Source organism: Aquarana catesbeiana, linkage group LG04 (assembly GCF_042186555.1).
Source record: "Aquarana catesbeiana isolate 2022-GZ linkage group LG04, ASM4218655v1, whole genome shotgun sequence".
NCBI classification, from domain to species: domain Eukaryota; kingdom Metazoa; phylum Chordata; class Amphibia; order Anura; family Ranidae; genus Aquarana; species Aquarana catesbeiana.
The window spans coordinates 305,259,047-305,281,605 of NC_133327.1; the positions used below are offsets into that span (position 1 = coordinate 305,259,047).

The following is a 22,559-nucleotide window of genomic DNA, read 5'->3' on the forward strand; positions in this document are numbered from 1 at the left end:
TACAGACCCAAATGGGGGAAGGGATGTGGTAGGTGTTAAGTTCTTGAAATTAGTGGATGCAACAGGGTTGATTTACTAAAATGGAAGAGTGCAAAATCTGATGCAGCTGTGCATGGTCGCCAACCAGCTTCCAACTTCAGTTTGTTCAACTAAGCTTTGACAAAAAACCTGGAAGCTGATTGGTTTCTATGCAGAGCTGCACCATATTTTGCATGCTCCAGTTTTAGTAAATCAATCCAAAGTGTTGCATCAGCTTCCTTTTAAACTCCTGTGATATTCCTTAAAGCCAATGTAATGTAAACAGAAGCAGTCACAGTAGCATGCAAAAGGGTGTATTTATAAAATAAGTGTGCATAGTAATTTGCCCAGTGAAACTGCATGTACATTCGTTCAGTGCAAGTGTGGGAAAAAATAAAGAAAAATAGAAAAAATGTCATTAGGCTATTTCTGGAGCTGGTCAAATATGTTTCATACATTTAACCACTTGAGCTCTGAAGACTTTACACCCTTCATGACCAGCGCATTTTCTGCTATTTAGTTCTGTTCTACTTTAGATACACTAAAATATATGCTGGACCCTCAAGGTGCCACCTACCTAATTAATATGTCAAAAGGGTTGAAGCAATGCTAACATATGGGGATTGGATATCCTCAAAAACGTTAGAGTAAACATTACAAAATGAAAAAAGCGGGAGAAGGAGAGGATGGGAGCTCACGGTATAGAGATTGAATGACAAACTAGAAATAAAAACATGTAATAGCTCAACCAAACCTGTGGTAGCATATATCTATGGAACTTCACTCACCATACAAACATGATTCGCAAAAAAGATTTATTGGTGTCAAAATTAAGAAATAGACATTAAAAAATACCATACATACATTAGGATTACAGCTATAAAAAACAAAAGGACCGTCTCTGGACAGGTGGTACAATTCTACCCAAGTTGCAGGAGTTGTAAAAATGCTGTAATACATCTGGGATGATATCCCCAGGTCCAAACGACCTATGAAGAGTGAACCAAGTGATAAATCAAGGTTGAACTGATATTCAAAAAGGGAGGATGAATGAAATCAAACCACAAAAGTAGAATCTATGTGATGATATCAATGGTTCTCCCGATCTGCATTGGAAAAACTGTGGACATGTAGATGATTGTTTTAGGGTGGAAGGTAGCTGTGAAGAAATGGGGCATCATTGATGGGTAACAGTGGTCGAGAGGAGATGTGCAAGTGGAATGGTTATGAATATAAGTGTCCAATAAAGCGATGTATGGCTCACTGGAACCATAAGATCATAGTCCTCCTTGACCTCCTTCTCACTGCACCAATCAGAGTCCTTATGAAGACTCGCTCTCACACCCCAAATAAAACAGCAAAGTGAAGAGGTAATCCTTTCCAGAAAGTAATAGTCCTTTCCCAAGAATGGTAAATGTATTGATACTTATCAGCTTGTGATAAAGTCCACAGGTCCAGGATCCCGGTGTTAGTTCCTTCCTTTTCTTTGAAAACAGCAGTCTTGCAAAGTATGTAAAACCATATATGGGTCAAAAGCATGTAGTCCAGGGATGGGCCATGCTTGCCTGACCGGTTTCACTGAACCCTGATGGCTGCGTCAGAGGCTGGTTGCCAATGCGATCCCCTCACCCTGTGGAGTATCCAGGCTTTAAATGGATGCCAACACCTGTATCCATGTGTGTCACTTTCTGCTTCCTGTTTGCATATCACACTCCTCCACATACATCATAACAGTCTCTTCCTCCCCCAACGTGAAAGAGGAAGAGGAGGGGTGAGTGCGGAAGACGTGGAGAAAGGCACTGTCAATACTTCCTTAGTACATTTTAGTCTTCCCCTAGAGGAATATTAGAAGTAAGCAGCACAAAATATAGTAAAGTCCACATATTTAGCTCAGTAGGAAAACCTCAACATGGAGATGGGGATACTTTCTTATACAGTTGCCATCCACAAAAATTGTATATACATGTGCTGCAACCACATTGTACACGATAAAGGAAGTTCCATGAGAAAAAAAAAAAAACACATACTTTAAAAAAAAAAAAATATTATGCATTGAGTATAATACACAATAATCAGTATCGTTGCCTTGTTGGCACTGAATGCACCCCTGTCTGAGAATCATCCAAGAAAAGGGACAAAACTTAAACTGTCATTCAAGCCAGGAGACTTAGTAGCCTCCAACTCCTATATGGATATGGGAGTGGAATTGCACCACCTGTCCAAAGATGGTCCTTTTGTTTTTATAGCTTCAATGCTAATGTATGTATGATGTTTTTTAATGTCTTTTTCTTAATTTTTACACCAATAAATCTTTTTTGCTATTCATAAATCTTTTTTGCTATTGTTTGTATGGTAAGTGAAGTTCCACAGATATGTGCTACCATAGGGTTGGTTGAGCTATTACAGATTTTTATTTCAAGTTTGTCACTGTTCTACTTTAACTGGCAATTGCGTGGTCACGCAACACTGCACTGTATTTTTTATTATGTAAACGAAGAAAGATCGAAAATTTTGAAAAAAAACAACATTTTCTACTTTCTATTATTACACATATCCAATAAAAATCTAATTTCTTCAAAAATGTAGGTGAAAATGTATTCTGCTACATGTCTTTTGTAAAATAAAATCCCAATAAGTGTATATTAATTGGTTTGTATGAGAGTTATGCCCCGTACACACGATCAGATTTTCCGACAACAAATGTTGGATGTGAGCTTGTTGGCGGAAAGTCCGCCAACAAATGTTGGCTAGCAGGTTCTCAAATTTTCCACCAACAAAACTTTGTTGTTGGACTTTCCGATCATGTGTACACAAGTCCGTCGCACAAAAGTTCATGCATGCTCGGAATCAAGTACGAGCCAGAAGCGCTCGGTCTTGTAAAACTAGCGTTCATAATGGAGATATCACGTACGTCTTGTACGTCACTACGTTCGTAATTGTTGGCCAACATTTGTGTGACCGTGTGTATGCAAGACAAGTTGGGGCCAACAACCTTCGAACAAAAATCCATGGTTTTGTTGTCAGAAAGTCCGATCGTGTGTACGGGGCATTAGAGTGTCTACAAACTATGGTATATATATTTGAAAATTGATCAACCCTGACGTACTGAAAGCCTTTTTGAAAAGTAGACCCTTTGAAGCATTTAGTAAGAAGCACGGTGAGTTTTTTGAAATTGTAAATTTTTGTAATATTTTTTGGGAAAATTAACCACTTGCCGACCGCTGCATGCCGATATACGTCGGCACAATGGAAGCGGTGGGCAAATGGGGGTACCTGTCCGTCCCCTTTAATTGGCGGGGCTAGTGGGTGCGTGTACAGCGTGACCATGTCCGCGGGACCCATGGACTCTATGTCGTTGGTCTCCCAGCGATCGTCTCACAGAGCCGCAGAACGTAAACAAGGCATTTCCACATTCTGTCTAGTGACATGACAGAGATCACTGCTCCCTGTCATCGGGAGCAGTGATCGCTGTCATGTGAGTTGTAGCCCATCCCCCCAAAAGTTAAAATCACTCCCTAGGACACACTTAACCCCTTGATCGTTCCCTAATGTTTAACCCCTTCCCCGCCAGTGTAATTTACACAGTAATCAGTGCATTTTTATAGCACTGTGAGTGCTGTATAAATGACAATGGTCCCAAAATAGTGTCAAAAGTGTCCGATGTGTCCGCCATAATGTCGCAGTCCCGATAGAAATCGCAGATCACGGCCATTACTAATAATAAAAAATTAATAATAAAAATGCCATAAAACTATCCCCTATTTTGTAGACGCTATAACTTTTGCGCAAACCACTCAATATACGCTTATTGCGATTTTTTTTTTTTACCAAAAATATGTAGAAGAATACATATCTGCCTAAACTGAGGAAAACAGTTTCATATATTTTTGGGGGATATTTATTATAGCAAAAAGTAAAAAATATTGCTTTTCTTTCAAAATTGTTGCTCTTTTTTTGTTTATAGCACAAAAAATAAAAACAGCAGAGGTGATTAAATACCACCAAAAGAAAGCTCTATTTGTGGGAAAAAAAGGATGTCAATTTTGTTTGGGTGTAATGTTGCAGGACGGCACAATTGTCAGTTAAAGCAACGCAGTGCAGAGTCGCAAAAAGTGCTCTGGTCAGGAAGGGGGTAAAATCTTCCGGGGCTGAAGCGGTTAAGAAATTTAATTTTTTTTTCACTTTTTTTGTTTAGTTTTTAAACTTTTTTTTTTTTTTTTTTTTTTTTTTTTTTTTTTACATCTTGACATCAGAATAGCTCAGTGTCTCCATAGTGACTCTGGGTTGATCAGGGATTTTTTCTTACACTGTTATTGCTCATACAGTGATGATCACTGCATCAGAAATAGTTTTAGCAGTCATGAATGAGTTAACCATTCATGAACTTCTGGCTTTTGGTTGTGATCTGTGATTGGCTAAGCTAATCACATGGTACAGGTAGCCAGGTACCATGTGACTGCTTTGGGCCAATCACAGATCACAACAGTAAGCAAGCTGTTCATGAATGGAAAGCCATTCATGACAGGTTGTTTACATTGTTATCATTTCTTTCACTATGACCAATCATAACGCACCCCTAACCCAGAAGAGCCTCAGTCATGTACATATATGTGACTGAGCCAGCCCGTGATGCCTCTCTGCAGTATATCTGCAGGAGTGGGGCAGAAAGTGGTTAAAATAGAAAATATCACATTTCGCTACTAGATGGTGCCAATTTTACTATTCAATTCCTATGATTTGCAATTTATTATTATAAATACACCCCTGTTTTTAGTTGCTATGATACACAAAACAGAGCTGTTTAATATTGCAATTCCTAAGTGTTATAGAATTTCTCAGGGGAGAAAACTTGGGGGTGTGCAAAGCTATTCTAGAAATAGCAATGTACAGCCTTCAATACTGTGGCAGTAATTAGTGTTTCCATGGCCTGGGCAAAGGCTATAAATAAATTGGATAAAGCTTTCTACTGCATTTACTTTTGAGATAATGATGACCTCTGTGGAGATGCAAAAAAAAAGGAAAGAGTGCATGATAGACATATGCAGGGGCATAGAGTGGGGGCAGCCAATACGGTCGCCCCGGGAACAACATTTAGAGGGGCACAGGATCACAGAGAGGGGGCTCATGCTAGATTGAGAGAGTGGGCTGAGTACAGGAGAACTGCAGTGTGCTGTATGTTGCAGCCACCTGTGTGCTCTCTCCAGTACCTGGGAAGGCAGGGGCCGACTCTGCTGCTCTGATGGCACTTTGGGGGGGCCCCAGGAGTAGATATGGCGCCATTCCAGGCCTGATGGATTCAGGTGTGTGTTGCTCCCTTAATGGGAGGAAGGTATTAGGTGGGGAAAAAAAGAAAGAGATGATTAAGGTGGTGCTTATTGAATGAATGTCTTCAAGTCCTACGCCACCAAATGTACAGTGCAACTGTGCATATTATTGTGAAGCTGTGTATAAACTCCTAAATGTGCATGAGTGTCAAGCTGTATACCTGACTCAATAAAGTGCAATGTGTGGGACACCAACTTATTTCATAAACAATGAAAGTGCAATATTCCTAATCATTAATGCATTAACCGTATAACAATAACACAGTACAATCAATAGTGTAAATTTAAAGTGCTGATGTGAATAAACAGGTGAACTTCTAATTAATATATACAGTTGAGTTATAAGGTACTCTAGTGCCGGTGAAGAAATTTGCCTGGATTCTGGTGGATTTTCCAATGAGTAAGCCCTCAGTGCATGCCTTAATCCGTGCTCTTATAGTGACTGCACTCACTAGATCCTTCACCCCCTCTTGGGGTCTCACACGTCCACAGTATATGCCACTGTGTAGCAACGCAGGATAACTCCGTCCTTAATGTGGACTATGAGGGGATTTATAAAGTGACCCTCATACAATGAGACATCAAACTGAGGACAAGGTTCCAACACTTTCCTCTCCAACTCTCCAGCTTGTATTGCCTCCCACTCTCGTGTGTGGCTAAGGAGTGATTTAAACCGCACCTGGGTTAAAAAACGACCATCCACTGTATTTCCGTGATTGAAATCAAGATTTCTTTTCTACTGCACCCTTAGTTCTTCTCTGTGCCTCCATGGAAATGGTAAACAGCAATGGAGATGGGTGTGGCTGGAGATCTTTGCAGGGTGTTGTAATGGATATCCCTCTTACACCGTGGTATGGTGGACGGTGGAGCCAGCACTGACATCCCCCCACATGGATGGGAGAGGAGAGAGAGCTGGATCTGCTTCTCCTCTCGCTCTCTCCTGCTGTGTCTGACCCACCCACACTCAGAGCCTCAGAGAAGGAGATATGTGGGTGGGAAGTTTGAAGCCCAGCAGCCAGAAGAGAAAAGGTACAGCCTGGCGGATCCATCCATCCACTGTGAGTGAAGTCTCCCCCTCCCTTCTCTCTACTGCCTCCCAGTGAGTACTCAAATGTAATAGGGATGTAAGGGGAGCTCTGCAGACTTTCTATGGGCTGCTTAAGAGTGAATGTGTGTCTGTGTATGTATGTAGGTATATATACTATACTCTCATGTGTGTGTTTGAGTTTCGGAGTACACACCAGAGGCTAAGGCTGTGAATAACGAGGAGCCCATAATAATCTTTAAATTACATAGGCATTAATGGCTGGCTGCTCTGCTATGAGAGTTTGGAGAGTCCAGTCCTCTCCATCCACAGCCTAAGCCCCTGTACCCCCCCTTCCCCCATGGCTCCAGGTGAGGGGGTAAAAAAAAATATTGTTTTTTGAGGACACCGCTCCTCCCATCCCCAGGTATCTCTTCTTTAAACCCTCTACCTTACGTTGAGGTTATTATTGGCTGCCTACAGTGCTCTATATAAGGGCTCCTCCTTATTTACAGCCTGAGCCTCTGATTGGTTGCTCACAGATTTTTATTATTGGTTGAATTTGAGAAGATATATCTTTGACTACAGTAGTCAAAGAGATATCTCAGGCTCAACCAATAATAAAAGGTTGTGGGCAGCCAATCAGAGGGCTCAGGCTGTGTGGAAGAACCCTTTGCATTTCCATGGCCACAGCACGTATGCAGCAGCAGAGCAAGCATAACAGTCCATGGGCCCCCTTTCAGTAAATAATTATAAATATATATAATATATTTATTAATCTACAAAGACCACATACAGTATGAATAGATCTAAAACATACCATAAGGGGTTTAAGGGACCTGGAAGGTACTCAGGAAGTGCTAACACGTTATGTTATATGTTTTTAGAAAAAATTCAAAGTATCTCATAGAATAAACTATTTATAGCTTAAATCAGAACTATACTTACCTGGGCTCCAGCGATGTGACATCCTGGACCTCCCCGTCGGCTGCTGAGATCTTCAAGAGACTAGCTTCTGGGTATTGAACACCGTCCATTTTTATTGGCTGGGCAGGTCCCTGTACATGGGTGGACAGGCATGTAGGTCATTTGAATGCAGAATAGACAAAACATGCCTCTTCTGCATTAAAAATCCTGCCTGTTTGCCCATTTTTATTTATGACCTAAAGTTCCACTTTAAAGCTAATTTGACTTAATTCACAAAGCTAAAACATCAGGACAAGGATCCTTATCATGAAGCATGTGACTGTTATTTTTAATCTCATTGACTCAACCAAAAATAACTACCACTTTAAAGAAAGATTGTTAACCAGCTGTTTTAGGTTTGTGAATTGAACCTATTGTGACTAATAATTCATGCACCTCTTGATTACAATAAGTTTTCCAATGTAATTCCTAGTAAAAATGTTTGCCCAATATTATAGATGATGTTGGTCAATAAGATCCTACAGTATCAATGCTATTGAACTGTCCTTTTAGCATACTGCAGGTGTAATCTTTGAAAATCCAACAAGAACTGTCAGGATTGGAACAGCACTGCACCTGTAAACATCCTGGAAACCAGCTGTTCCCTAAGCTAATTATATGAACGTGTTGCTCAAGATGATTCCCCATCTCAAACTCTGTCACAAGAATAAATAGCATTTGCAGGATTGCAGCTTTAAGCAATGAATTGTACACAACACTATTTAATAGCTATATATGTTTACATTGTTTTCTTTTAGCTTTCTATTGAATTACTATAAGACATATATACAGTAATTAATCTTTTATCACAGAACAGGCAGAAGAGGTTCCACAGTTCAGTTTATTGTAGTATAGTTTTAGTAGCATATATTTCAAGAATACATTGCTCTTTTTAATCTATATAGCTCAAGGGTCGATATCATTTTATTTTGTAACATGTTTATTTATCTTTGTTTTCCTTAGTGTATTATTTTTGGCATACTGTGTTATGTAGTAATTAATCATATTTTTTCTTATCTACAATGCTTTTTAAGGGAGATCCTGGTATAACTGGAGATCAAGGTCCAAGAGGAAAAACAGGTTTACCAGGAGAGAAGGGAGATATGGGACCCACTGGGCCACATGGACAACCTGGTGATAGGGGCTACCCTGGACAACCAGGAAATGATGGTCAGCCAGGACCACCTGGACCTCCAGGACTATCGGTTAGTTTGGTGCTAAATTAGGTTAAGGTTCTATTGTGCACTAGTATGGAGATATTTTTATATTTGACAAAACTGTCCCAATTGCGGAGAAGATATGGGTTTATAGAGATATTGCTGGTAAGTCAAATCTTTTATATATGATTAGCTGAGTACAGTATCGCACAAAAGTGAGTACACCCCTCACATTTTTGTAAATATTTTATTATATCTTTTCATGTGACAACACTGAAGAAATTACACTTTGCTACAATGTAAAGTAGTGAGTGTACAACTTGTATAATAGTGTAAATTTGCTATCCCCTCAAAATAACTCAACACACAACGATTAATGTCTAAACTGCAGGCAACAAAAGTGAGTACACCCCTAAGTGAAAATGTCCAAATTCAGCCCAATTAGCCATTTTCCTTCCAGGAAAGGAAAAGCAGGAAAGCAGGTGTGTTCAATTTGTGTTATCGCTCTCACTCTCTCTTACTGGTCACTGGAAGTTCAACATGGCACCTTATGGCAAAGAACTCTCTGAGGATCTGAAAAAAAGAATTGTTGCTCTACACAAAGTTGGCCTAGGCTATAAGAAGATTGCCAAGACCCTGAAACTGAGCTGCAACATGGTGGCCAAGACCATACAGCAGTTTGACAGGACAGGTTCCACTCAGAACAGGCCTCACCATGGTCAACCAAAGAAGTTGAGTGCATGTGTATAGTGTCATATCCGGAGGTTGTCTTTGGGAAATAGATGTATGAGTGCTGTCAGCATTGCTGCAGAGGTTGAAAGGGTGGGAGGGTCAGCCTGTTAGTGCTCAGACCATACGCCGCACACTTCATCAAATTGGTCTGCACGGCTTTCATCCCAGAAGGAAGCCTCTTCTATCTAGATGGTGCGCAAATAAGCCCGCAAACAGTTTGCTGAAGACAAGCAGACTAAGGACATGGATTACTAGAACCATATCCTGTGGTCTGATGAGACCAAGATAAATTTATTTGGTTCAGATGGTGTCAAGCATGTGTGGTGGCAACCAGGGGAGGAGTACAAAGCTAAGTGTGTCCTGCCTGCAGTCAAGCATGGTGGTGGGAGTGTCATGGTCTGGGGCTGCATGAGTGCTGCCGGCACTGGGGAGTTACAGTTCATTGAGGGAACCATGAATGCCAACATGTACTGTGACATACTGAAGCAGAGCATGATCTCCTCCTTTCGGAGACTGGGCCGCAGGGCAGTATTCCAACATGACAACGACCCCAAACACACCTCCAAGATGACCAATGCCTTGCTAAAGAAGTTGAGGGTAAGGGTGATGGATGGCCAAGCATGTCTCCAGACCTAAACCCTATTAAGTATCTGTTGGGCATCCTCAAATGGAAGGTAGGGGAGTGCAAGATCTGTAACATCCACCAGCTCCATGATGTCATCATGGAGGAGTGGAAGAGGACTCCAGTGGCAACCTGTGAAGCTCTGGTGAACTCCATGCCCAAGAGGGTTAAGGCAGTGCTGGAAAATAATGGTAGCCACATAAAATACTGACACTTTGGGCCCAATTTGGACATTTTCACTTATGGGTGAACTCTCTTGTTGCCAGCAGTTTAGACATTAATGGCTGTGTGCTGATTTATTTTGAGGGGACAGCAAATTTACACTGTTATACAAGCTGTACACTCACTACTTTACATTGTAGCGAAGTGTCATTTCTTCAGTGTTGTCACATGAAAAGATATAATAAAATATTTACAAAAATGTGAGGGGTGTACTCTCTTTTGTGAGATACTGTATATAACAGTGAAGTAAACAATAAATTATGCCATTTTCTATGTATGTAACTTTTCATACAGTAATTGACCACTTCAGCCCTACTTCAGGTACATGGTACCCCTACCCATTCACCTAGGGAAAAAGTGTCAATAATAAAACACACTACACAGGTTTTTAAAATAATTTATTAAACAGCTCCGGGGGGGTCTTCCTCCAGCTTCGGGGGTCTTCCTCCGGCTTCGGGGGTCTTCTTCCGGCTTCAGGGGTCCCTCCGGTTCCTCTTCTCCCGGTGTCCGGTTGGTTCTTCTCCGCTCTCTCTGGCATCTTCTCCCGGTGTTCCAGTTCTTCGGCCGGCTCCTCCGCTGTCTTCATGCCGCTCTTTTGCCAGCGGAGGTCCGGACTTCTGGGCTTCTTGTCTTCTTCCCTCTTCTCTTCTCCAGATGTTGACACGATGCTCTCTCCAGCTGGACTGCTCTCTGAGCGCTCCTCTGTGACTTATATAGGCGGAGACCCCGCCCCCTTATGATGTCACGGTCCCTGGGCATGCTGGGACTGTGATGTTTTAGGGGGCGTGGTCACCGGGTGATGTTGACCAGGCCCCCTAAAACATCACAGTCCCAGCATATTCCGATAAGCCCCCCGCCCTCAGACCCCGACAACCAACGGCCAGGGCCCTTGTCCTCATCAACATGGGGACAAGGTGCTTTGGGGGGGGGGCCCACAGGGCCCCCCCCACCCCAAAGCACCCACCCCCATGTTAAGGGCATGCGGCCTGGTACGGTTCAGGAGGGGGGGCACTCGCTCGTCCCCACCCCCTTACCTGACCGGCCGGGCTGCGTGCTCGGATCGGAGTCTGGTATGGATTTTAGGGGGACCCCACTCCGTTTTTTTGGCGTAGGGGCTTCCCTTTATAAACCATACCAGACCTAAGGGCCTGGTATGACCCCCGACGGGGCTCACAAGGTGTCAATCTCGCCGATAAATGCGGCAAGATTGACTTCCTTTTCTAGTCCCGTCGTACCTGAGTCACGTTCAAAATGAACCGACTTGTCCGTGTGTGGGCAAGTCCGTTCATTCTGAAAGTCCGCCGTAACTCTGGTGAAAGTCCATCGGAAAGACGGGCGGACTTAGCCCGCCGGAAAGTCCGGTCGTGTGTGGGCAAGTCCGTCTGTTTTTGAGTCCGGCGCATCTGGCGGACAAAGTCCGTTGGAAAGTCTGCCGGACCAAGTATGCCAGAAAGTCCGATCGTGTGTACGCGGCATTAATCTTCTTTGCAGCTAGTATTGCCAATCATCCCCCTGTTCAGTTATGCTGTTGGCATTGCCCACACAAATAAAGAGGTGTGCAGAAAAGGGACAAATATAAAATAAACAAATAAACATAAATTGTGAATGTTGTACTTTGGTGCTGCTCCTTGGGATGAGACAATCATTTTTTTTTTTTTTTTAATTTTGTAAAATATCACTTTAGCTTGTAATATATCCTATAGCAAGAATGACAAAAAAAATGCCCCCCTCCCCCATCTTAAATATGGCATCTCTCTTATCTATAAAGAGGGCCAGTTATGTATTTTAAGGGGGAACCCATGCAAAAAAACAAAGAAATTTCCCTCCTCCCACTCCGCTAAAATACACACCAAACCCACATTTGGTCAGCAAGGGGGAGAGTTCCTTGCCAGGGGGTACCCCTTGGCAAAGCACATTGTCCCCAGGACAATGCAGGCAATTCTTATTTGAATTTGGAAGCTACCTTTTAAAAATAGGGAATCTGTGCACTGGGTTACTGCTATATTTTGCTTTTTTTTTCTGTGAAATAGAACACTCATTCTTATTTCCTTATTAGAAACCTGTCTGTTTTCTCAGTGTGAAACTGCAACCTACTAAACCACCTCACATAGTGTGCATGAGCTGAACAATTCTTCTGCCCTATTTTGTAAGAAAATACACTGTAATTTAGATTTTTTGGTTAAAACCTGTCTGGTGATTCCCTCATAAACTGTGGTTTAATAAACCAGCTTACATGAGGTGCATTGAGTTTGTGCAATATTTCTGTCTTTTTCCTGTGAAATAATACACTCTAATTTTGATTTCCTACTTATAAACTCACCTGATTCCTCCTTTTTAAATTGTGGCCAACTAAAAGTGTTTACATACTGCTTAGCAAGTCTGTACAATATTTCTGGTCCCCAAAATAATACATTCTAATTTTTATTTATAATATGTAAGTGTTTTTTTTTTATATAATTTTAGATATAATATTTAATTTAAATTGTAACTTTTAACTTTGTGCTAATTAGATCACATCAGGTAGTTGCTGCTGACAGTCTGTTCAAGAGCTGCCTTTTCATCCCAACGCCTCACTATATCCTATGTCCAAAACACCACCGACCCTCACCTCAGGTCACAAATTCACCGCAATGTAGGCCAGCTCTGACGTGACATGTTAAGTAGGGCAAGTGCATTTTGAGTCACTTTCAGCCAGTGCTTTAGCTTTGACAGCCTATAGTTCATGAATGTGATTGCTAAAACAGTGTGCAGCTGTGCACCAAAAAAAAAATGCACAGCCTCACCACATGCTAATAAAATCCACCTTCTCAGTTATAACTTTACCCTTGTGCGGTAAAGGCCTTCTATGAAATATCAGATATGAAAACAATGGGGTGTGGTAATGGGTGTGCTTTAGTGCACACAACTGTACCAGGGAAGTATTTGGTGATATGTGACACACAAATGCCATGTACACACGAGTGGATTTCTCGTCGGAAAAAGATACGACGGCTTTTCCGACGGGATTTCGCTCAAGTTTGCCTTGGATACACACGGTCACACAAAAGTTCGCTGAAATTACGACTGTCAAGAACGCGGTGACGTACAACACTATGACGAGCCGAGAAAATTAAGTTCATTGCTTCCGAGCATGCGTCAAATTGTTTCCGAGCATGCGTAGGGATTTTGCACGTCAGAATTGCCACAGACGATCGCATTTTCCCAACCGAAAAATTGAGAGCATGCTCTCAATCTTTTGCTGGCTGGAATTCTGCCAGCAAAAGACCGATGGAGCATACACACAGTCACATTTTCTGACGAAAAACTCTCATCGGTCTTTTGCGGGCCGAAATTCTGATTGTGTGTACGCGGCAAAAGAGTAGCTTTGCTCAGAAACAAGTAGCAAACTAAGAGTTATGCTCTTTGTTTTTACCCTTGCAGCTTTGCCTGTAGTGTGATGAATCCAAACACCTTGGGTAGATGGGCACTTCAATGGCACTCCAACGCACTATGGGCCACTGAGGTGCATGCCAGCCTACTCATTTTGAATAGGCTGCCTAATGCAGCACACGTAAAAGTGTGACAAAACATAAAAGTGTGTTTCAATGCAATGCACCTCAGTGGTTAGTGAACTTAGCATTACTGTTCCTTAGGAACACATGCAGCTTAAAGGCATCTCCCAAAAATGTAACGGAGAAGTCTTGTATCTTCCAATGTTGTCCTGAAGACACATGAGGACCCTCTCCCCACTGCAAATCATTTTTAAATAATTGTTTTTGCCTTGGTACCCGATGGCAGTACCCAGCTCCTCTTGCCCTTTGTTTGATAATCTCTTACCTATTATGTTTTAAAATATCTAGACTTGATTTTTCAATATTGGCCTCTATAAGTCTCGATGAGGTTTGGATTAACGGTTGCAAATTTCTGACTTTGTAATAGGTTCAACGAACATCCCGCAAACTGAACGTAGGCATATTCACTTATCCCTGGAAGACAATAATAGTGCTATAGATAACAGCACACCTGTAGGATATGAGTTATAGGAAATGTATGAGCTTTTATATGGTAAACTAAATGTGACAATATATAAACTTTAAATTTGCATTATCATTTGCAATCCTAAGTCCTTAACACACAAGCAATTTCATAACATTCCTTTATTTAAGTATTGACTAACAAAATGTAGAAATACTTGGATCATTGATCTCTATACATGTCACTTTTTCTCATGATATAATCGGAAAACTGAGTGCAGACAAATCATTCTTATATAGTGCAAGTATTTTCTTTGCTGCTAGTCTACAATAGCTGTAAAAAGAAATTCCATTCAGATCATACTGTAGCACTGGAACTGTGTGAGTCAGAGATGAATGGGCTAATGTCCACATGGGACCTAGAAGCTGTTACGGTATGCTATGCAACTTTTCATGATTCATTCCTACTCATCAGAACAGAATCTCCTCCAGCACATGGCCAAATATTTTACTGAACAGGAACCTGACAAGGAAAATAACAATCTAGGAATCTACTCGATAGAGAAATATTTTTAAAGGCACCTCTGTGCCATCTCAAATACAAAGATTTATTGTATTTTATGCTGTACTTTTGTTTCAATTATGCAAATAACCATAATAAATTTCTTTGCAGACACAGAATATTCCATTTGAAGAACTGAAAAAATATATTAAACAAGAAGTTTTGCGAATATTTGAAGGTGAGAGGGACCAGGTAGAAAATATGAATATGTCATCTAAGCTAGCTATCATTACATTCTAAATTCATAGTGTTTCCTCCATCTGTGGTTAAGAAGTCTTTTTGTCATTCTAGTTCTGAGTTATTATAAGCCATGTAGAATATATTCTTCAGTGTGTGAATGTGCATTTGCATTTTCTCTTTTTGTTGATAATTATCATTCAGAACAATGTGACACTGGTGATTCTACCTCTGGTAAAGGTTCAGCAGCGGGAGTATGACAGAAATGTAACCACTAGGGATGAGCTTCGAGTTCGAGTCGAATTCATGTTCAACTCAAACATCGACTGTTCGCCAGTTCGACGAACAGTGTACAATTTGGGTTGTTCGCGGCAAATTCGAAAGCCGCGGAACACCCTTTAAAAGTCTATGGGAGAAATCAAAAGTGCTAATTTTAAAGGCTTATATGCATGGTATTGTCATAAAAAGTGTTTGGGGAACTGGGTCCTGCCCCAGGGGACATATATCAATGCAAAAAGAATTTTTAAAAATGGATGTTTTTTCAGGAGCAGTGATCTTAATAATGCTTAAAGTGAAACAATAAAAGTGTAATATTCCTTTCAATTTTGTTCCGGGGGGTGTCTATAGTATGCCTGTAAAGGGGCGCATGTTTCCCATGTTTAGAACAGTCTGACAGCAAAATGAAATTTCAAAGGAAAAAAGTCATTTAAAACTTCTAGCGGTTATAATGAATTGTCGGTCTGACAATACACATAAAGGTTCATTGATAAAAACAGCATGGGATTTCCCCACAGGGGAACCCCGAACCAAAATTTAAAAAAAAATGATGTGGGGGTCCCCCTCAAAATCCATACCAGACCCTTCAGGTCTGGTATGGATTTTAAGGGGAACCCCGCACCAAAATTAAAAAAAAAGTTGTGGGGTCCCCCAGAAAATCCATACCAGATCCTTATCCGAGCACGCAACCTGGCATTCCGCAGGAAAAGAGGGGGGGACAAGAGAGCACCCGCCCCTCTTGAACCGTACCAGGCCACATGCCCTCAACATTGGGAGGGTGCTTTGAGGTAGCCCCCCAAAGCACCTTGTCCCCATGTTGATGAAGGGCCTCATCCCCACAACCCTTGGCTGGTGGTTGTGGGGGTCTGCGGGCGGGGGGGCTTATTGGAATCTGGAAGCCCCCTTTAACAAGAGGACCCCCAGATCCTGGCCCCCCCGGTGTGAATTGGTAATGGGGTACAAATATACCCCTACCATTTCACAAAAAAGTATCCAAAAGTTTAAAAAACACAAGAGACGGTTTTTGACAAGTCCTTTATTAATTTCTTCTTCTTTCGGCTTCTTCTTCCATCTGCTTTCTTCTGGTGTTCTTTTGGTGTTCTTCTTCTTCCTCCATCTTCTTCTTCATCTTATTCTTCTCCATCTTCTTCTGCTCTTCTCGTCCCGCATCTTCCTCCAGGCTTCTTCTCCGCTCCGTCCACAGGATCCGCCTCAGTGGGAGTCTTCAGCCGTGTGACGCTTGGCTTCTTCTGACACTTTTTATATAACAGAGGGCAAGGCCACCCGGGGACCCTGCCCTCCTCTGATGCATGGGGAATTCATGGGACTTCCCTGTGGCTTTCCCCGTGTTGTCAGAGCGGGGCGGGGTCAGCGGGTGGCCCCGCCCTCCGTTATATAAGAAATGTCAGAAGAAGCCAAGCATCACACGGCTGAAGACTCCCACTGAGGCCGATCATGCAGACAGAGTGGAGAACAAGCCTGGAGGAAGATGCGGGACAAGAAGAGCGGAAGAAGAAGAACACCAAAAGAACACCAGAAGAAAGAAGATGGAAGAAGAAGCCGAAAGAAGAAGAAATTAATAAAGGACTTGTCAAAAACCGTCTCTTGCGTTTTTTAAACTTTTTGACACTTTTTTTGTGAAATGGTAGGTTACCAATTCACACGGGGGGCGGGATCTGGGGGTCCCCTTGTTAAAGGGGGCTTCCAGATTCCGATAAGCCCCCTGCATGCTCGGATATGGGTCTGGTATGGATTTATGAGGTGACCCCATGCCATTTTTTTTATTTTGGCACGGGGTTCCCCTTAATATCCATACCAGACCTGAAGGGCCTGGTATGGAATTTAGGGGGACCCCACGCCATTTTTTTTTAAATTTTGGCGTGGGGTTCCCCTTAATATCCATACCAGACCTGAAGGGCCTGGTATGGCATTTAGGGGGACCCCCACACTTTTTTTTTTTTCGTTTTGGGTCTGGGTTCCCCTATGGGGAAATCCCATGCAGTTTTTATCAATTAACTTTTATGTGTATTGTCGGACCGACAATTCATTAACAGCTGTGAGTAGTTTTAAATTACTTTTTTTTTCCTTTGAAATGTCATTTTGCTGTCAGACTGTTCTAAGCACGGGAAACATGCGCCCCTTTATAGGCATACTATAGACACCCCCCAGGTACAACATTTAAAGGAATATTACACTTTCATTGTTTCACTTTAAGCATTATTAAAACCACTGCTCCCGAAAAAACGTCCATTTTTAAAAATTCTTTTTGCATTGATACATGTCCCCTGGGGCAGGACCCGGGTTCCCAAACACTTTTTATGACAATAACTTGCATATAAGCCTTTAAAATTAGCACTTTTGTTTATTCATGTTCGAAAGTCGATGTTCCATTGACTTTAACGGTGTTCGAGTGTTCGAACAAATTTTTTGCCTGTTCGCAAGTTCTGCTGTAAACCGAACCGGGGGTTGTTCCTCTCATCCCTAGTAACCACCGACTACTTCACTGGTGAAAACCTCACAGAATGCAATTACATGGTGACACCTCACTAATTTAGGCATCAAGAGAGGGACACCATGCCAGAAAGTGAGTTGAGATGCAGCAAATCTGTTGCTGGTAATTTGTTACCAGCAACAAAATACATTGTAGATCATGTGTCATAAACCATATAGTTTCTAACAATGGATGAAAAAATCCAATTTTCTTATTTAGAAAAAGTCTAGGCACTGCCATTTAAATTAGTTACTTCTGAAGTGAGAAAGCATTTAGAAAAAGCATTTTTTTTACCTCTCTCTTCCTTAAATGTAATGTCTAGTATTTACAGAATGGTGTCGCACTGGGGACTGTACAACCCAATTATCCTAATCCTCCACAATTAATTACCTACCTATCAAGAAGAACCTTTAATATCATTTTAAAGTTTATCTGCTTCAATGAACAAGACATGACATATCAGTAACAAATGAAAAGCAAAAACATAATAGCTTCTAAAGGGGATTATGATAAAAAATGATGAAGTTAGTTTAAACAATTAAGTTCAACAGATGATTTTTTTTATTAAAAAACAGGTCAGGCTGCAGTTCCAGCAGCCTATCTGGAAGTCTGTTAACCACTTGCTTACTGGGCACCTCAACCCCCTCCTGCCCAGAACAATTTTCAGCTTTGAGCGCTGTCACACTTTGAACAACAATTGCGTGGTCATACAACACTGTACCCAAATGAAATTTTTATCATTTTTTCCCCACAAATAGAGCTCTCTTTTGGTGGTATTTGATCACTTCTGGGTTTTTTATTTATTGTTAAAAAATTGAAAACCGTTTTATATTTTGTTAATAAATTTTGCAAACAGATAATTTTTCTCCTTCATTGATGTACGCTGATGAGGCTACACTGATGGGCACTGATGGGCACTGATAGGCTGCACTGATGGGCACCAATAGGCTGCACTGATGGGCACTGATAAGGTGGCACTGATGAGCACTGATGAGGTGGCATTGGTGGGCACTGATAGCTGGCACTGATAGCTGGCACTGATGAGCACTGATTGGTGGCAGTGATGGGCACTGATGGGTGATGTGTGGCAGTGATCGGCACTGGTAGGTGACACTGATAGGCAGCACTGCTAGGTGGCACTGATAAGGCACTGATTGGTACCACTGGTAGGCATTCATAGGTGGCACTTGTGGGCACTGATTGCTGGCACTTACTACTGCGGGCACTGATTGGGGGCACTGTGGGCACTGACCTGTGGCACTGGCAGGTGGCGCTGGCAGGCTGTACTTGTGGCACATATGAGGCAGCTTTGCCTCTTCCTCTTCGGGACCGACGTCCCTTCAAACAGAAGCTTTTTTTCTTCTCACGCTGTCAGCGTGAGAAGAAAAAAAAAAACGATTACCGATCCTCTGTTTACATCATGTGATCAGCTGTCATTGGCTGACAGCTGATCAAGTGGTAAAGGGCTGGGATCAGCCCCTTACTCTGATCTGTGATCACCCAAATCTCATTGACTCGGGTGATCACGGGTGGGCGTGGCCAGCTTTGAAAGGGGAGGATGTCAATAGACTGCCTCCCGGCAAAGCAGATCCGTGCTGTGGCCATCATTCAGGTATAGCGTGGATCTGAACAAGTTAAAAAACAGTGGTGAGTTTAACACTTTGATTCTTTGGAAATCTAATGATACGATTGATGCAAATAATGTAACAACAAAATAACAATGTTTTAATAAACTAATAACACATTTATTTGTAATTAATTTTCCTAAAAACTATATTTATTAGCCTTCATTTAAATGTACCATTAACCATCTAGGCTGACCTGTATTTTTACCCACTGCATTGTACTGATGTACTTTTATCAGTATAATGGTAATGCTTTTTGGCTGTTCTCCACATCTGGGATTATCTATAACATATTGTATACATTATATGTTGAACTTTTTTATGTGTGCACCTGAAGCTTGCGATCATTACAGTAGTTTCATAATAATTGTGAATTGTGAGTCACTGAAGTAAATCCTGGCAACATGTCACTGTGACAGAGAGTCAAAGTGAACAAAGTGAAATGTTCTTTGTACCTGCAATTTGTACACTTGTATGTTATCATCTTACTGTGCTAAATAGAATCATTCCCTTGAGTCATTTTGGGGGTTTTGTGCATATTATAACTATTGGTAGAAATGCACAAGAAACACAGGGCTTGCAGCAGTAGAGCAAGGGGATTAACGAAAATTACATTCCGTGGGAGCAATCAGCAAAAGTTTTATCAGTATAGATAAATTAATAATATTGCTTGATAACATGTGCAAACTCAGTTTTTCTTTTTACTAGTTTAATCCATTTAAAGTAAGCGTCACCTTGAATTCACATTATAGTGAAAGAAGTCTGTTTATCTTATTACCAAGCAGAAATTTCTGATTTACTTAACACCTAATGAACCTTAAAATTTACATTGTTATCAAGTTCATACTGTATACTAAAATAAACACAACCACAAATGCATGCCTCCATTGTGGTTCTTAGAGTTTTGTAATTGAACCCAAAAGCTGATCCCTATGTGACTGTACAAAACAACAAATCTTTTTTTCTGACTCCGCAAATTGGGTTCTTTTCCATGTCAACTCATTTATTTTTACGTAAATTAAATTGACTAACCATAGAAAGTATTAACTAATGTACATTTTAAAATAATTGTAAACGCTAAAATAGGTCTTAAGCAAAATGTAATTTGCACCATTGTGCAGATAACCATTTAATATCAAATCTGGTATTCAGATGTTCAAAAAGTTCATTCCTGTCTGCCCTGCAGGATTTTACATTTCATATCTGAATGGAAATGAAGTGAAAATAATGTGCCTTTGTACAATATGTTGTAGTCATGCAATCAATTACCATGTGTGGTCAAAGCACTGTGCTACAAAGAGTTTTTAAAAGCTTACAATTGCTGCTCATTTGTGTAGTCTGTGAAACCCGTTGCTCAGTACAACTAATTGACAACTCTGGTAGCACATTAAAGAAATAACTCAATAATGCAGAGCCAAGTGCTAAACAGTTATCTCTAAAAGCATTTTAATAGCAGGTAATTACTGCTTCAGGCATTGATTTAATGAATGTTGCTCAAAACTGGTTTTGAGTAAATTAACAGAAATCAATTGCTTTCATACCTGACTGTAGTCAGCCAACAAACTAAATTTAAAAATGAGGGCTTTGTAATGTTATTCTTGTCATACAAGAGTGTTAAAGATTGTGGTTTGCATAGTTCAGTCAGCATTTTTGCAAGTAATTGAATGGTTTTGATGAGAACTGTGTGCATACTATAACAATGTGAATGCAATGCAAAAGCAGACACACATATTAAAGGTAATATGTTAAAAAATAACCCAGGGTATGGGGGCATACTATTAGAGCAAACCACTGTGCTTTATGTAAATGCTTATGCATTCTCTCAGTATGATATTGTAGCATTTTAGCAGAGAATTCCACTCAGAAGTAGTAACTTCCTTATGAAGAAAGCTCCCTCTTAAGATGTGCAGCACTGTTAGAATATCTAGAAGGCGTATCTCTTTATCCATATTGGAGAGCAATGTGAGTCATGTGAGTTTATTTTATGGCAGTACTAAGAGCACTGAGGGTTAGAAAAATATCAAATGTATTACATAGGTAATTTAGCCTGATCCCTCAAGAGATTTTGATTGTGTGCTACTCCATATTCTTTTTGTACTACATTATAAACCAGATTGCTACAGGTATAAAAGCTGTTGGAGCTTTTTCCCATGATTCAGTAAGCTCTAACTAGAATAGAAAATGGAAACCTCAATATGCTAGAGGTTTAACAACATCCTCAATGGTGATATTTCCGAGAGGAGATTCACACACAGGATAAGTGGTGATGGAGTGTTTAAATGTGGTGGCTATGATTTTTGTCCAAATATAGAGAGACTAACCCTTTGCCTGTACACAGGAAGGTTCTCCAAGTGCAAGGGACACGTGGATTGTGATACGGAGGGAGCGGTCTACATGTTGACCCGTGCCTCTGGAGCCTTCCATGTGGGGAAAACAATTATACCTAGTAGAAGGCATTTATATGACCACACTTATGGGATTACCACACTTATGGGATTACCAAATTTAATCTCAGATCTCCTGTAGGTAAAGATTATCCTTGGCACACAACAGGGATACCAATATATTGAAATGATGGATGCTTTATTGATGGCTTTAGAAGACTAAAGTGGATACACATACTGCATACTGTATGGAAAGATGGATATCAATCCACTATACTAGATCGATGGCTACATTGGGTATGTTATGACCTATTGTATGTATCTGTTTGGTTCTGTCTTGATCACTGTGCATAGACGATCAGTTCTTATGTGTGAGTGACACAATGGATATTGTGGAATATATTTATAATAGGCATACCTATAAGTAAGATATACCAGCATAGCCCTGCGTGGAATTGTGGTCTGTCAATTGGTGAAACATTAGGTTTATTCCACAACCCTTAATTGTGTTTATATATCTGATATATAGGGATACAAGGAGGAAGTTAGTGTCATTCACTAAAATTAGAAGAGAAGCTGTTTAACCTTAAACTTCATAGAGGGTTCTTTACTGTAAGAGCGGTAAGGATGTGGAATTCTTTTCCACAAGCAGTGGTTTCAGTGGGGAGCATCAATAATTTCAAAAACTATTAGATGAGCAACTAAACCACCACAACATACAGGGATATACAATGTACTATTAACATAAAAGAACACACACAGGTTGGACTTGATGGACTTGTGTCTTTTTTAAACCTCCCCAACAAATTTGTGTGTGCACTACATTTTTGTATATGATGCTAGAAGCAGTTTTTTTTATATATATTTCCTCTTTATGATATTTTGATATGTAGTTTATCTTTGTGATAAGTAATGGCTGATTAGATTAATAGGGCGTACACACGGTCGGACTTTGTTCGGACATTCCGACAACAAAATCCTAGGATTTTTTCCGACGGATGTTGGCTCAAACTTGTTTTGCCTACA

General features: G+C 40.9%; 1 protein-coding gene across 3 annotated transcripts in view; it reads left to right on the top strand.

Moving 5' to 3' along the window:
• The window catches only part of COL19A1 (collagen type XIX alpha 1 chain), a 1,371,841-nt gene that overhangs the window by 1,279,483 nt on the left and 69,799 nt on the right, over positions 1-22,559 (top strand). For all 3 annotated transcript variants that reach the window (XM_073626739.1, XM_073626741.1, XM_073626740.1), the window contains exons 48-49: positions 8,367-8,537; positions 14,692-14,758. In XM_073626739.1, coding sequence (XP_073482840.1) covers positions 8,367-8,537; positions 14,692-14,758 — 238 coding nt within the window. The remainder of the gene's footprint in view (positions 1-8,366; positions 8,538-14,691; positions 14,759-22,559) is intronic.